Below are 14273 nucleotides of genomic sequence, written 5' to 3' on the forward strand. Positions count from 1 at the left end.
TTATCTTTAAAATTGTTTGGAAATTATAAAATACTGGAATTACTGCCCAGTGAAATGATTTTCAAATAAAGGCTCTTCATTAAGTTGACATTTTCAAAACAAATAAAGACAAATAAATGTTTCTATAGATCGTTAGTGTCCATAACGTTATTATTAATTCAAACGGATTAAATAACGTTATTTGTCGAAGAAACTTTCGTATCACCAACGTTAATTTGAATTTTTAGTGTTCCTAAAAACGACAACGAACACATAATTAAAAATTCAGATTTTTATTATTATTATTCCTAAAACTATAAATTTACGCGAAATTTGTGCGAATGCAAATTCCCTCTAATATTGTTATATTGTAATAAACGCGATCCATTCCACAAGCCAAAATTTGGCGTCAATCCAAAATGCAAGCAAGTCCAATCGTCCGATGATCAAGCTATTTTCGGCTTAACGTCCTTCGTTATACGTTTTTGTGAAAGTTTATTTTTGTCTGCATACTATCATTACATAATATTTTGTTTACTTTTCATTCAAAATGTCATTCACGTAATTAAAATCAAGGTTTCGGAAAGGGCTAGCGGAAAAAATGCTTAAAAAATTAAATAAGTATGATATAAAGTAATATTTTTCGTATTAGAACAAATTAGTCACAGGAACTTGGCCAAGGTCTCTGATAACGAAATTATTACTGATTAGGGTTTTTTATTTTTAAATTTGTAATAATCATAGAGAAATAATATTGAAGCAACACAAGGAATAAATTGGTGTTGCTATTTTGATTATTCCTTGTAAATTTAAATTAATGAATCAATTTTATTAATTAGTAACGATTGTTGAAACCTTCACCAATATACAAAAAATATCCTAATATACTTTTAAATTTTATAATAATGACTAATAATTAAATTGTATATAAATTTTGCGATGTGCTTGGGCATGATACCCAATTATAAAGCGTAACCAACAAATACGATATTAGTCCCGACAAAACAATTATAGCCAAAGTAAATACTAATTCAAAACTTGTGGCCGACAGTTGTATCGGCCATATCTGGTCTGGTAGCGGAGGTCCAACAGCAGATGGAGGCGAGCTACACACAAAACCAGCAACGACAGGTCTTTGCATGACATTAACGAATTTGGACGTAATAAGTCAATTACAATCATCTGATCTTCTTCTGGATACAAAACAAACATCGCAAAGAATTCCAATTCGCCTTCTCGCTAAATTTTAGGCTCTAGCGATAGGCGATTGTTTAAAACAAAAGATTTATTCGATTGTTTCGTTTCTTTGATAAAACCATCGATTTACTTTGGTAGCTCTGTGCAATCCCGTATGGGTAGGTACCACTCATCAGACAACTGACAACCCAAGTTGAAGGGTGAGTGAGCCAGTGAAACTTCATGCAGAAGGGATATAATAATGGGTGGTGCTGATAACTTACTATCAAGTGCCGAATTTGGCCTTCCGCCTACTTATTTAATAAAAAATATATAACCATGGTTTATTTTTGAATAAACAAATGAATCGACAATCGAAGTTGCATAATAACAATCGCGCACCGCTGGTCTCTTTGATACTAATTCGAAACTTGGTCAGGCCGAAAATAATGCGATGATAATTTTTACAATAAAAATATATTTTACGTATCCGGTAAAAGGGTCAGTTTAATATATTTCTGAAGTCGATGATTTAATTTCTTTTTCTCCGTTATGTTTTGCTTGCCTTTGGTTTGTTATATTTTTTTTAATAATCACAAAATACATTTCATATCATCATCGTCATTGTATTATTTTCATAATTTATTCTCTCTCGTTTGTCGTTATTTATTTATATATGTTACCGGAAATGTACGAAATCTAGGAATCGTATACGAGTCCTAGGAAATTTATACAATTCCGAAGCTATTTAGGAAATGTATATAAATTTTGTTTTAAAAACTATTTAATACACAAATGTTCTAGGAAATGTGAACAATTCCTAGGAATTGTATATAATTCCAATATCGTATTAGGAAATAAATAAAAATAATGCTTTCTGTAGTAAGACACGTTGTTGAAAAGAGAATAATAATTTTTATTAAAGCACTCGTTGAGACAACAACGTTCAGGTAACAATCATATCGTAAAATATAATCTTCATATTATCTTATTAATTAAAGCTTCGAAAATCAACCATCTAGTAACATTTAAAATGTATTTATCACAAAATCGATTTATATTATTGTTATAAAGTCAAACTTTCGTTAACAATAACCCCCCCTCGCACCGCTATCCCCGCGTACCCATTGATATCTCAAATGTTTTACATTTCCGTGCGATTTTAGGAATTACATACATTTCCTAGGAGTTGTATACGATTCCTAGATTTCATACATTTCCGGTAACATAACATACGTAACATCGTAATTTAAATATGGAATAATAATACGCTTGGCACATTTAGCTTCGTTTCGACGATAATTCCTTAAAATATCTTTGGCATTATAATTATCATAGATTTCGTAATAGACGTAGAATGCCTCTTTCTTTTGTATCATTAAATATAATTTCCTTTTAATTTATTTTCTTGTCATGCTTAATTTTTTCACGTCGTTTGCTGATCATCTGTCTGTTTGTTCTAAGCTACCTGACTTTACAACCTAATGAACTGTACATAATAATAACCCTAAATCTTAACATAAAATATCCAAAAGTCATAGTAATAACCAAGCAAACGGAAATATTTAATACGTTAATGATTCAAATACCAGTAAAGCGTAACATGATAAATACAATAATTTTCTAAATATAACAAAACAATAGATACATCATTTCACATAACAATCCAAGATAATAATTACGAAAGAACTTGGCTTACTTTTCTCCTGATATGTTCCTCGGATACTTAATACGTGTACTGTATTTAGTGTAATCTTTTTGATTTTTATGCTTATTCGTAGAATTAACCGAGCAATCCTCTGTTATTTTTAGTGTGAGTTTAGTAGTATTGTTATTGCTCCTAGAGGATGTGCTTTCTTGTTACATTAGACGTTTTACATAGAAATTAGATTTACTGTTATGCTGCTTTAGATTTCTTTTTCAAAGCTTTTTTTGAGCTGTTCTTAAATGCTTAATACAAATACATGTATATTTATTTATAGGAAGCGCTGGATAACGCTCGCCCATACACAAATGGAACTGTTCTTTTGAATAGTGGCCCTTACCAAATTGTAGCTAGTGAGTATAATGATCCTCAAGAAAAAACTCCAGTAGCACAAAAAGATAATGAAGCCCCGAAAAAATCTGATCTCGATTATGAAAAGCCTGATGTGGAAGTGAAAGAAGCAGAAAAAGTAGAGGTACCGCCAAAATCAGTTAAACCCAGGAGGTCATCTGGCCATTACGAAACCATTTGGTTTGGAGAAGACGAGGTATGTGTAATTGAACCTTCAAGTTCACCTGACTCTCCTGTAGTATCGATGAGTTTTTTCGGATCAGAATCAAATCAGCCCGGCGATAATTTGAACCAAACAAAGGATAACGCTGAAGAAGTCCCAACCAAACCCGACAATGCAGAAACATTAAAATCAACGCCAGAAGATGAAGTTCATACAGAGGAGAAGGAAGAGAGTGATACGTTTTTAGATCTCTTTCAAATATCCGAAGGGACAGAATCTAGTGCAGGAGATTACGTTCCAAAGTTACCGGAGGACTTTTTGAATGAGGTTAAAGCAGAGCAGGACCGACAGATAGAGAAGGAATTTACTCCATTACCTCTAGCAGAAATTATAGAAAACCATCGTATGCGCCAAGCTGAAAATATGGACAACATAGAAAATCAAAGTGTCAAGGTAACTCGAACGAATAGAGGCTTAAATTGAATAAATTAATGAATATTCAGACTTTAATTACCAATTCGAATATTTTACATTTCAGGTGGTGGGTATGGAAATGACCGCTCATCCAGTGGACGGCGGGGCCTGGCGTGTAGACCCGCCGCGCGTCCCTCCGCCGCCGACACCGGTGAGCGTTCATGTCACTGTGCATATTGTGCAAACATTGTATGAATGATATCTCATACCGACACAGCGATCTATAAAACTGCATGTATTTTATTTCTAAAATATTATTTGAAATTTTAAATTAAATTGATTATTCGATTGAAAGATAAATATTTTAAATACATAACGATTGCTATTATAACAGCGGTGCACTCCATCTTCCCTCATTCTTATTTTTCCATGGATCGGTAAATCAGACTGACAAATAGTCCAGATGGTTTTACTTGCTAAAACTAAAATATTATAAATACCAGCTTTAAACGACACTTTATAGCCACGACAATAACATATATATATATATATAATCGTGGTATATATGTACTATTTTCGTGGATATATCTTGAATTTCTCTCTGAAGTTGTTGTGCCGCGGCGCCATCTACAGGCGATCATATCATTGACACGATAGCTGTAGGCTACCGTTGGGGAAATACCCGGGCAAGGATGCAATTTAATGGTAAAATAAAAAAAAATGCTATCACATTTTATAAAATACGTTTTAATTGTTCTTTCGTTATGTATATATATATTCAGTTCTGGATAAATGTAGTTTTATGGAACACCGTGTCTTTTAATATTGTTTAATATTATGTAGATTTAATTATTAAAAATCGAAGTAGTTGTACTATTAATGTAGACGCGAGTCTAGTATAGAATTATTCTATATCAAGTAGTGCTAATTTTTCATAATACTTACTGTGATTGTACTCACGTGTTTTTCATTCCACCATCCATATTCAATGATTTGTAGTAACTTAGTAGATAACACGGAAATTGCATTTTCGAAACCGCTTACCTATACATAGTTCTCAACTGTTATCTTAAATAAATTTTCCTTTTTAATTCTGGAGTATTCATTCCTACTAATTTCTCTATCGACTAACAATATTATAAGTCGTTGCTAACTCATTGAATGTATTGGAGGATGTATTTTTGAATGGTAACATCCCCGTAAATTTAAAACCGTAAGGTTCGTCTCTCGTCTTAGGGAGAAAATCTTTTATCGCTCATTTCCACTTGGAGTTTCACATATATGTTTCTGAGGAAGAGGAGCCGAGTACAATAACAAAAACTAAGCACGTGAAAACTCGGCGATTCTAGCACTGATGCAAAGATACCATACCATACAGCGTAGTGTAATTTCAAAATATTTAATTCTTAATGGCAACAAGATCATTACTGCATATTTATATTTTGCGTCCATAAAATATACAAATGAATGTAACTGATTTATAAAGCAGTTAATGTAAATTAATATGTATTTAAAAATTGGCGCCCAACGTGGTACCATAGCTACGTTGAAATAATACAAATCATAATTATTTCTTGTAATTTATATAAAAGCACAATGGAATCTTTAATTCTAGCACAAAGCTGAGGATGTGAAATCTATATTCCTCGACACGGAGATCCCCCAACAATCCCGAGTTTTGGTATCAGACTTTGCGGAAGACCGGACGAATAAACCAAAGCCCAACAAAAATGCGCCGGTGAGTTACATTTATTTATTATTCATATTACGATTACATTTTAATATCTTTTATAAGGTAAACTTTTAGTCGTAGGTCGTATGATTTTGTCAATAAGTATAGAAACAATGTGTAAATATCTCACTGTTGCGCTAAAGCCTTGTTTCCCTCTGAGGAGAAGATTTAGGACTTATTCTACAAGGCTACTTCAAAACAGATAGGGCTGATCATTCGTGGCATGTAGGGATCCTCCGAGGTTAAGGAAAACCTTAACCGCCGAGCTCAAGATGAATTATAAACTCAAATTAAGAGCATGGATACTCAGTTGTTCCCGTACTCTGTTGGGTTGCAGTTCCTTCGGGCTATAAAGAGAGTGATGGACTATAGAATACACCTGAGTGTGTGCACTCGCTTATCTACTTTAATATGTCCTGCGCAGTTAACGAATCTTCACTGGCGGCTCTATATACAAAGCGATCATCGGGCATCGTCATCAGCATCACTAAAATGTATGTTCACGTTACAGCTGGTCGTGAGAGGGAAAATGACTTTGTCGTTGATACAGGATGCTCCGCGCTACACGCCTGACCGAGACTTGGGTGAGTTTTATTTGATAACTAGTAATGGATGTTGTCATCAACCTGAGAACTTAATCACAGTTTTATTTTCTTATGTTAAAAAGTATTCAAATCGAAAGTCAAAACCATTTCATGGATGTCATTAAAACAAAGCTCGTAGTTTATGTTGTAGAGGTAAGAGGTAATTTACAAAATGTTTGTTATGTAAACCCAGCCTTGTAACTACTTTTAATTTTTGTTTAGTAATATTACTGGTGAAAAAAAAATGAAATTTCCTTAGAGGGCAATATACGAAGAAACGACCCTGACAATATCTAATCAGTATTCATTAAGTAGTTGCTATTTTTGTAACTAAGGTATTTATTAGATATAATACACATACATCTACGTCAAAATAACATCATCACATTACACATCATCACAACACATACGTCAAAATAAATTGATAAGCTATTATATATGCATATTGATATAAAAATTGTCGAAGATATCTAGGTAATATACCGACCAAGAGGTGGTGCTTGTCTTCAGACCACTTCCTAAAAAAATGACCGTAGATGACTTCACATTTCTTCTCCTCTTCTTCGGATATGCTCATGTTGATTTTTATTCTGTGGCCTTTTCAGAATCTACGTTCGATGATTATACCACAGCAAGCGGCCTAACTCAGCCCGCTGCAGAGGTAATACATGATTTTATATAGTCGAAAGACAAATAGTTATGTGCCCATTTCAGCTCTGTTTGCACCATCACCTCCTCTATCACCCTGAATTATTTGATCCACGATATTTGGGCCACTCTGTATTCCTATACATACGCATACGTAGTTCATTTTATAAAACTTATTTCTATTAGGTTTCCTTATACCTAAATAACTACCACACCATTATCCTATAAATTTTAATTTATTTTTAAGTTTGTTTAAATCAGAGTCAGTTTATGTCAATTTAACAACTTAAAAAAAAAACTATTTTCATAATAGTGAAAATGTTAAAAAAGGAAATTCTTCAACAACCAATAATGATAAAATGTATTTTTAGAGGGAAGACGATTTATCCGAAGAAGAGATTGAAGAAGAGATAGAGGTCGAAGAAATTGAGGAAATTGAAGAAATCGAAGAAGATGAGGAAGAGGAGGAGGAAGAGCCTAATTATTTGAAGAAATGAACTGATATTGTATAAGGTAGGAAGCTGGTGATTACTGGTAGCTGGTTACAGTACAACTCGTTAAATAGTCAGTCGTATAATCAGAGCTTAAGTAATGTTAAGAATTAATGAATTAATAGATAAGCCTTGATTTAAACGAATCGTTAACAAAAGGAAAACAAAATTAATAATAATTGTCATAAGAGTAATTTGTAAAATAATGATACATTTTAACATCTTTCGGATATCTTTATAAAGCGTCTTATATTCCCAATACTCAAATTGCGACCAACTAATTGTCCATTACTTGCCATTACCTGTATGCCTACTGTCCACAAAAACTTCACACCTTAGGTCAAAAATAATTTTAAAAAAAAAGATGCTATTTAAAATTCCAAATGTCATATAGTTCCGTAGTCTAACAAACAAGTATATATAATTTCATTACTTACGCTGCAATTTCGCGCCGTCCTATTCCCAATATTTTTTTTTTAATTTAACATGACTACGGAACTTCACCCTTAATGTCAATAGACGCTTTTAAAATTTTAAAAATCATCAGATGTTTACCGTCTGTTTTTAGTAAATAATTGTAACGGAACGCGTAGATCGCCAGCTTCCAAGGACTGTTTCTACAACATATAATATTATTAAAAATAATGTTTACTGTATTTACACAATGTCAGTTTCGTTCGTTGAAAATGTTTACGCTTTTTTTTTCAAATTGTAAATGAAGTTGATTTTTTTTAATCTGTTTAAATTCATTTTTATGTAAAACATTTCATTGAACAAAGTTATTTTTAGGTTAATTATTTAAAGATTTTATAATTTAATTTATATATAAATAAGAAAAACTAATAACGTAGAGTTTGATGTCGTTTACTTCAAAATAGTTATTAAGTATATAAAAAAAAAACAATCTCAGTGGAAAGCCCTTCTCTCTTCGTGTCTAGGACTCGCATTTTATTCATTGTACATTTTTAATCTGTACTTAATTGATAATACAATTCGAAGTTACAATGTATAAAAAAAAAATCTATATTATACAAATTTATATAAAATAAACTTCAATAATCGAGCAGATAAAAAGTGTATCAATTAATACAAAGTCAAAATACGAATTTATTTATTTTTTATCTATCTGCATTAACGCTGTGTTGCTGTGTTAAAATTTGTGCCAAATTTACTTCCAGCTTTACATATTTTTGGGTAGATTTTTTACGTGTGTTTTTAGATTTTATTATGTATGTAAGTGATATTTTTGGTATTTTTACAATATATAATGGTTTGTCGAAATTATGAAGATTGTGATGTCCACTAGTCAAATTTACGATATTTTAAATTAATTTACTATTTTTTTGTTGATAAACAATTCATTTTGATTGTTGTTGATTGTTAAATTTATCGCTTGAACATATTTTCTCATTGTTAAAAGATGACTTACAACATTTTCAAACTTTCATTTGTTAATAATAATTTCATCTTTACTGTTTTTAAAGTTACACGTTAGACTCCCTGTTTGTTTCAGCTCTGGCGTTGGCTTCTTAAAGTTCTGCATTTAAATAATTGTTTTCTGCTTTACGTAACAAATATGAATTAACTTTTAATTGCCTAACAGTAATTTGACAGGACTAAAGTATTGCATCTCTTTCTTATGTGTGGTTTTAAAAAGGATAGCCTGTCGAATTATTCCTGTTTACATTTAGATATTGTGTATACTGAATCGGCATTAATAAATATGTGCTGTAATACTTAATGTTACTAAATAGATTATATAGAATATTACACTTAATTAAGGTTTTTTTTTTTCAAATGATAAAATTAATCTTAATATTGTAACTGAGTATATACTTATACACTTTACTGAGCATAAATTCTACAACTATCATCAAATATATATGAAAAAAAAAAATTATTGGCCGAATTATTTTGGTCTACAACCGCAACACCAAGAGCATAAAAAAAGGAAATAAAAAATGGCGTCTATAATATTTCACTGTATTTTTTTTAATTATGAAAAAGGAATTCTTATTCTATCAACGATCACAGCCAGTCGTAACACCGGAACATTCCTTTTTGTATTATTCTTGAAAAAAAAAAGAGTAAAATATCTATTTTTTAATATTTATTAGAAAGTTTATGTAATGATGTTATAGAAAGTGTGTAAACATTATTCAAAGCATTTTTTTTGTTATTTATTGCTTATTTCAAATGTTTCATTAGTTTTTAAGAAATAAATATTTAATGTAGAATGAAGTTTTATTCACGAGACTTAAATAATTTATTTATCTTGGTATAGTATTAAAAAAGGTACTTAAATAATTTTTCTGTTACTGGTTTAGAGTTCCTTGAACAGATAAATTTAACAGTTTAATTAAAATATGATTTAACTTCATATAGAGAGATCATTTTATATAGAGCCGAGATGGCCCAGTGGTTAGAACGCGTGCATCTTAACCGATGATTTCGGGTTCAAACCCAGGCAGAGTGAAGGAAAACATCGTGAGGAAACCTGCATGTGTCTAATTTCAACGAAATTCTGCCACATGTGTATTCCGCCAACCCGCATTGGAGCAGCGTGGTGGAATATGCTCCAAACCGTCTCCTCAAAGGGAGAAGAGGCCTTTATCCCAGCAGTGGGACATTTACGGGCTGCTAATGCTAATGCTAATGATCAAATTATATGAAGATTTTTTTCTCTGCTGGAGACAAACATTACTCCCTATGGCTATACAGAACGGTACACTTGTACCGTTCTGTATAGTATACATTTATTGTCCATAGCCAGGTTACCAAGCAGCAAATATTTTCCCAGTCACTATATTATTTACAAAAATATGAGGGAAACCTTTGTTTATGCAAATAAAATATAGAGGTAAATTAAGATGATAAAATAAAATACAAAATATCGAATTATACTTATATTTCCATAATAATTAAATAAAGATGTTGATTGTATTTACAGGCTATTCAAACTAGTACTGCTTGTGAGAGATTACTTGGAACCTGGAAAGAAAAAAAAAGTTTTTACATTCATTCATTTTCTATGTATGTACTGATTATAGGAAGCGGATATATTCAAGAAATCCATGAAATATCTAAATTTTATATATTTTTTACAAATAAATAACAACTAACATTATACATAATGGTTTTTTTTTAAATAAAGTGAAAATGTCCACTTTGAAGCTGTATAAGAATGGACAAATGTATAACTATAATATTGCATAGCCCAGTGCTAAGACTGCCAATATAAATAATCCCTACTTTGATAATCAGAACTTAGATGTTAATTGTTTTATATAACATAATCAACAATATTTTACATATTTTATACAATATTTTCCATATTGTTGATGTTATTGTTTGTTTGGCATTAAAAAAGCCACAAAACTGTAGTTTTATCTATGTAGTTCTATTTTATATAATAATTTTTAATAGTATAATACCAAATATAATAAAAATTTTATAATAAAAATAGTCTTAATCAGGGATGTTTTGGAACTCTAGAACCATCAAAACTATCCAGATATCGAAAATAAAAATCTATCCAAAGCTGTAACTAAATTTTATAAAAAAAATATTATACTTAAGGAAAGTACTATTACATTAAATTATACCTAATACCTAAAAATAAAGGCAAATCATAATTGTCTTTTACAATTTCTAAATAATCTTATATTTGTAACTGAAAGTATTTGAAACAATCAGATTATGTGAAATAATTTCATATTCACAACTATATCTCAAACCAGTAAAATGTTATTCATATTTATGGATATGGATCCTTACCAGTTCTGAAACAACATATCCATAACATCCCTGGTCTTAATAATACTCAAAAATATATTAATGTCCTTTTAAGTTTCTTTTACCAGTTCTTCTTAGGTCTGATATATTTATTTTCGAAACATCCTCGCCAGAAATATATCCATTACTCTACTGTCTATAGATAAATTATTGTCTCATATTAAATGGAAAATTTTCTACATTCTATCGAAACAATTAAATAAAAATTAAACCATAGGCTGTTCAATAAATATATAACTTTAGTTATATTTAAAGGAAATTATTTTTAACCTAAGAGAGAGTAAAAAAAACTAACCAGCTGTCCAGGTTTTCAGTTCATCGACATCTTTCACTAGAGTCCAGTCATGATGAACAGATTTGATAGACTTGGGAGCCGAAGTTATCTCAGGGACTAAAGTCCAGTTCTCATCAATTGCCGTCTTCTTTATCATTCCGATGGCTCCGAGAGCTAGGCACACTGGAACTGCTACGACTATCGACTTTTTCCAAGCACCAAATACGGTGCCAGACGCAACGCCACCAAGGAAATAATTCCAAACATCATTCTTTTCTCTAATATTCTGTGCTGTATTTGCGGTTACCGTGAAAGCAGCGGCCATTCCCACCATAGGACCCAAAAAAAATGCATATCTGTAGGCTGTGTTGAAAAGCCCTTTAGGATGAGAGTACATCAGAACATCGAAAGTCGCCACTCCTAGCCCCGCCATCCCTGCATATTTTGATGTTACAAATACTTTTTTAAAAATGTCATGGCCCTCAGGCGTATCGTAATATTTGTAAGACAGCATTGTTAAAATTTATGAAAGTTTAGTTTTTATCCCAAGTTGTTACACAACTTGTCCCGAAAAATGTCATCGAAAACCTTAATCATTAATGACAGCCAGATACTGACAAGAAAAATGACAGCTCCGATTCACAGACCTATATTTTTCGAATTATGAAAAATGAAACCTAATAAACTAGTATATTTTGAATTCCAGTTACAACTAATTTAAACATTAAAGTGATTTTATAATAAATAAATACATCTATTAACATTAAGAGCTTAAATATATTCAAATATGAATTAAAAATAGTTATTGAATTATATTTCTATATTGACATATAGATTATTTTCAATCTTTTTCTTGATTAGAGTTTTGCGATTAAGTAAAAACTTTTATAGAACTATATAGCAATTAATATATATTTTTGAACTTTCTTATTAATATATTAAACAAATTGTTTTCTAGGTATTGTTTTTTATTTCGTAACATTTTGTCTAGATTCCGAGTTGAATAAACTTCCTTCCGTCATCAATTTGTCAGACCATTGTTGATGGTCGTTATTCTTTTTCATCTGTGGTTGTGTCAAAAGTACCAAAAATGGCGGCGGACGGTGACGAAGTGATTAGTGATCAGGAAAAAGTGAGAATTGTTTCGGATTTTATACTACATTCGCCACCAGGAGAATTTAATGAAGTGTTCAACGATGTAAGAGTATTGCTAAACAACGATACTCTACTCAAAGAAGGCGCGAGCGGAGCCTTCGCACAGTACAACAAGGACCAGCTCACGCCCGTGCGTCTTGAAGGCTCAGAACTTCATACGCTAATCACGGACCATAATGACCTTGGTGGAGGCAGGTTTTTCGACCCGCGGTCAAAGCGGTCTTTCAAGTATGATCATCTACGTAAGGAGGCATCCGAATACGAACCGTATGAACCCGATCGAGTGGCTGAGCCATGGCGAGCCGCACTCGACGTGGAGCTGACAAATTATGTTGCCGAACATTATAAACATGGTGCAAGTTTAGTCGTGGGACGTGCTCTAGAATCTGGAGACGTATCTCTCGTTGCGTGCATCGAAGATCACCAATTTCAACCCAAGAATTACTGGAATGGTCGGTGGCGTTCAGTGTGGTCTTTGACAGTGGGTAGCGGTGCGACAGAGCTTCGTGGTATGCTTCGCGTACAAGTACACTATTATGAAGATGGTAATGTACAACTGGTTAGTTCAAAGGAAGTGCGTGCACCGTTGGTGGCAACTGGCGAGGCCGCAACGGCTAAGGAATTCGTAAGACTCGTCTGTGATGCCGAAAACGCATACCAGACAGCCATATCCGATAACTACAAGACAATGAGCGACACTACCTTCAAGGCGCTTCGACGACAGTTGCCGGTGACCCGAAGCAAGATCGACTGGGCGAGGCTCGTCTCCTACACGATCGGTAAGGAGTTGAAGAGCCAATGATGTCCCGCCGCTGCGCTCTGAGCTGCAGCGGTCGCTCCATGCCTCTGTACATATTCTCATAAGAGTAAATCTTGTTCAAATGTTTACTGGCTCCGAGGGATGTCGCCCCCCGGCGCGTATTTATCTATGAGTATATAGAGAAATCGCTATTGTAACTGTTAAATTTTATTGCATTTTGTTACTCTCATTATGAAAGGATATTGATCGCTTCGCCCGCTTTAAAGTGGAATTAAGACATGTTTTTTAATTTCAAGAGAGTACTACCTGTCCGTTTCAGTTTGTAGGGATGAGATTATAGAGAACTGTTTGTTATTTAGGTCTGGACCATTCTAGAGTAGGCTCTAGGTCCGCAGCAAACAATTCAACTGATTTAAAATTTTGATTTACGAAAGTTGTTGCGAGACATTATTGTTGTGTGAGCAATATAAATCTGATTATATTAATTTGAATCGATAAAGAGACGTCAATTACAGAGAATATTTACCTAAAATCATATTAGTATCGCTCCAACAGTGATGACTATAATTTTCATGACACCTTAGTCCATCCAATTAAAGCATTGAACAACAGTATTATTAATTTGTATATTAGTTCGTGAATATTGCTTGCATAATAGTACTGCGTGAAATTAATAAAGCAACGTTGATGATTTTCAAATGGTGCATTTATTGTAGTTAATTTAAAAAACTGTCCACATAGCTTTAATGCTGATTATATGGGCAAAGAGCACAATATATTGATTTTATTAAATTAAAAAATATGTGGAGGTTTGCTCAAGCAACACGGTTACAGAAATGTTGGAGGTTGGTAGAAATTTATTGTCCATACGGCTATGACATTGGGAGTGCGAATGATAGCATAACTTTTATATGTATGTAACGATAAAACGCCAATAAGGTTTATTTTGTAATTATTATTATAATTTAAAGAACGTACATTAAAAATTCAAGTATTCTGTAATGTATGATTGAATTCATTTGAATAAAAATATATATTAAAATGTT

At 32.3% G+C, this 14273-nt stretch overlaps 3 protein-coding genes across 7 annotated transcripts in view; 2 read left to right on the forward strand and 1 right to left on the reverse strand.

The window, feature by feature from the left end:
* Window positions 1–9477, forward strand: part of LOC125070609 (resistance to inhibitors of cholinesterase protein 3) — a 35527-nt gene extending 26050 nt beyond the window's left edge. For 4 of the 5 annotated variants that reach the window (XM_047680553.1, XM_047680550.1, XM_047680551.1 and 1 more), the window contains 6 exons: window positions 3138–3827; window positions 3913–3999; window positions 5404–5526; window positions 6032–6104; window positions 6710–6765; window positions 7124–9477. In XM_047680553.1, the coding sequence (XP_047536509.1) occupies window positions 3138–3827; window positions 3913–3999; window positions 5404–5526; window positions 6032–6104; window positions 6710–6765; window positions 7124–7249 (1155 nt within the window). In that variant the 3' untranslated portion in view covers window positions 7250–9477. Of the gene's footprint in view, window positions 1–1030; window positions 1111–3137; window positions 3828–3912; window positions 4000–5403; window positions 5527–6031; window positions 6105–6709; window positions 6766–7123 lie in introns of all 5 variants that reach the window. The other variant, XM_047680552.1, reaches the window with a different exon arrangement.
* Window positions 9478–10134: 657 nt separating this feature from the next.
* Window positions 10135–11911, reverse strand: LOC125070612 (NADH dehydrogenase [ubiquinone] 1 alpha subcomplex subunit 11). The gene is made up of 2 exons (XM_047680558.1): window positions 11334–11911; window positions 10135–10234 (listed from the first exon to the last, which is right to left on the reverse strand). The coding sequence occupies exons 1-2, from the start codon at window positions 11824–11826 to the stop codon at window positions 10224–10226; spliced, it is 504 nt and encodes a 167-aa protein (XP_047536514.1). The 5' UTR covers window positions 11827–11911; the 3' UTR covers window positions 10135–10223.
* Window positions 11912–12355: 444 nt separating this feature from the next.
* LOC125070610 (F-actin-capping protein subunit alpha) lies at window positions 12356–14273 on the forward strand. The gene is given in 2 exon segments (XM_047680555.1): window positions 12356–12371; window positions 12374–14273. Coding segments are annotated over 2 exon segments (912 nt in total). The 3' UTR covers window positions 13270–14273.

The sequence above is a fragment of the Vanessa atalanta genome, chromosome 17 (genome assembly GCF_905147765.1).
Source record: "Vanessa atalanta chromosome 17, ilVanAtal1.2, whole genome shotgun sequence".
Taxonomy (NCBI): domain Eukaryota; kingdom Metazoa; phylum Arthropoda; class Insecta; order Lepidoptera; family Nymphalidae; genus Vanessa; species Vanessa atalanta.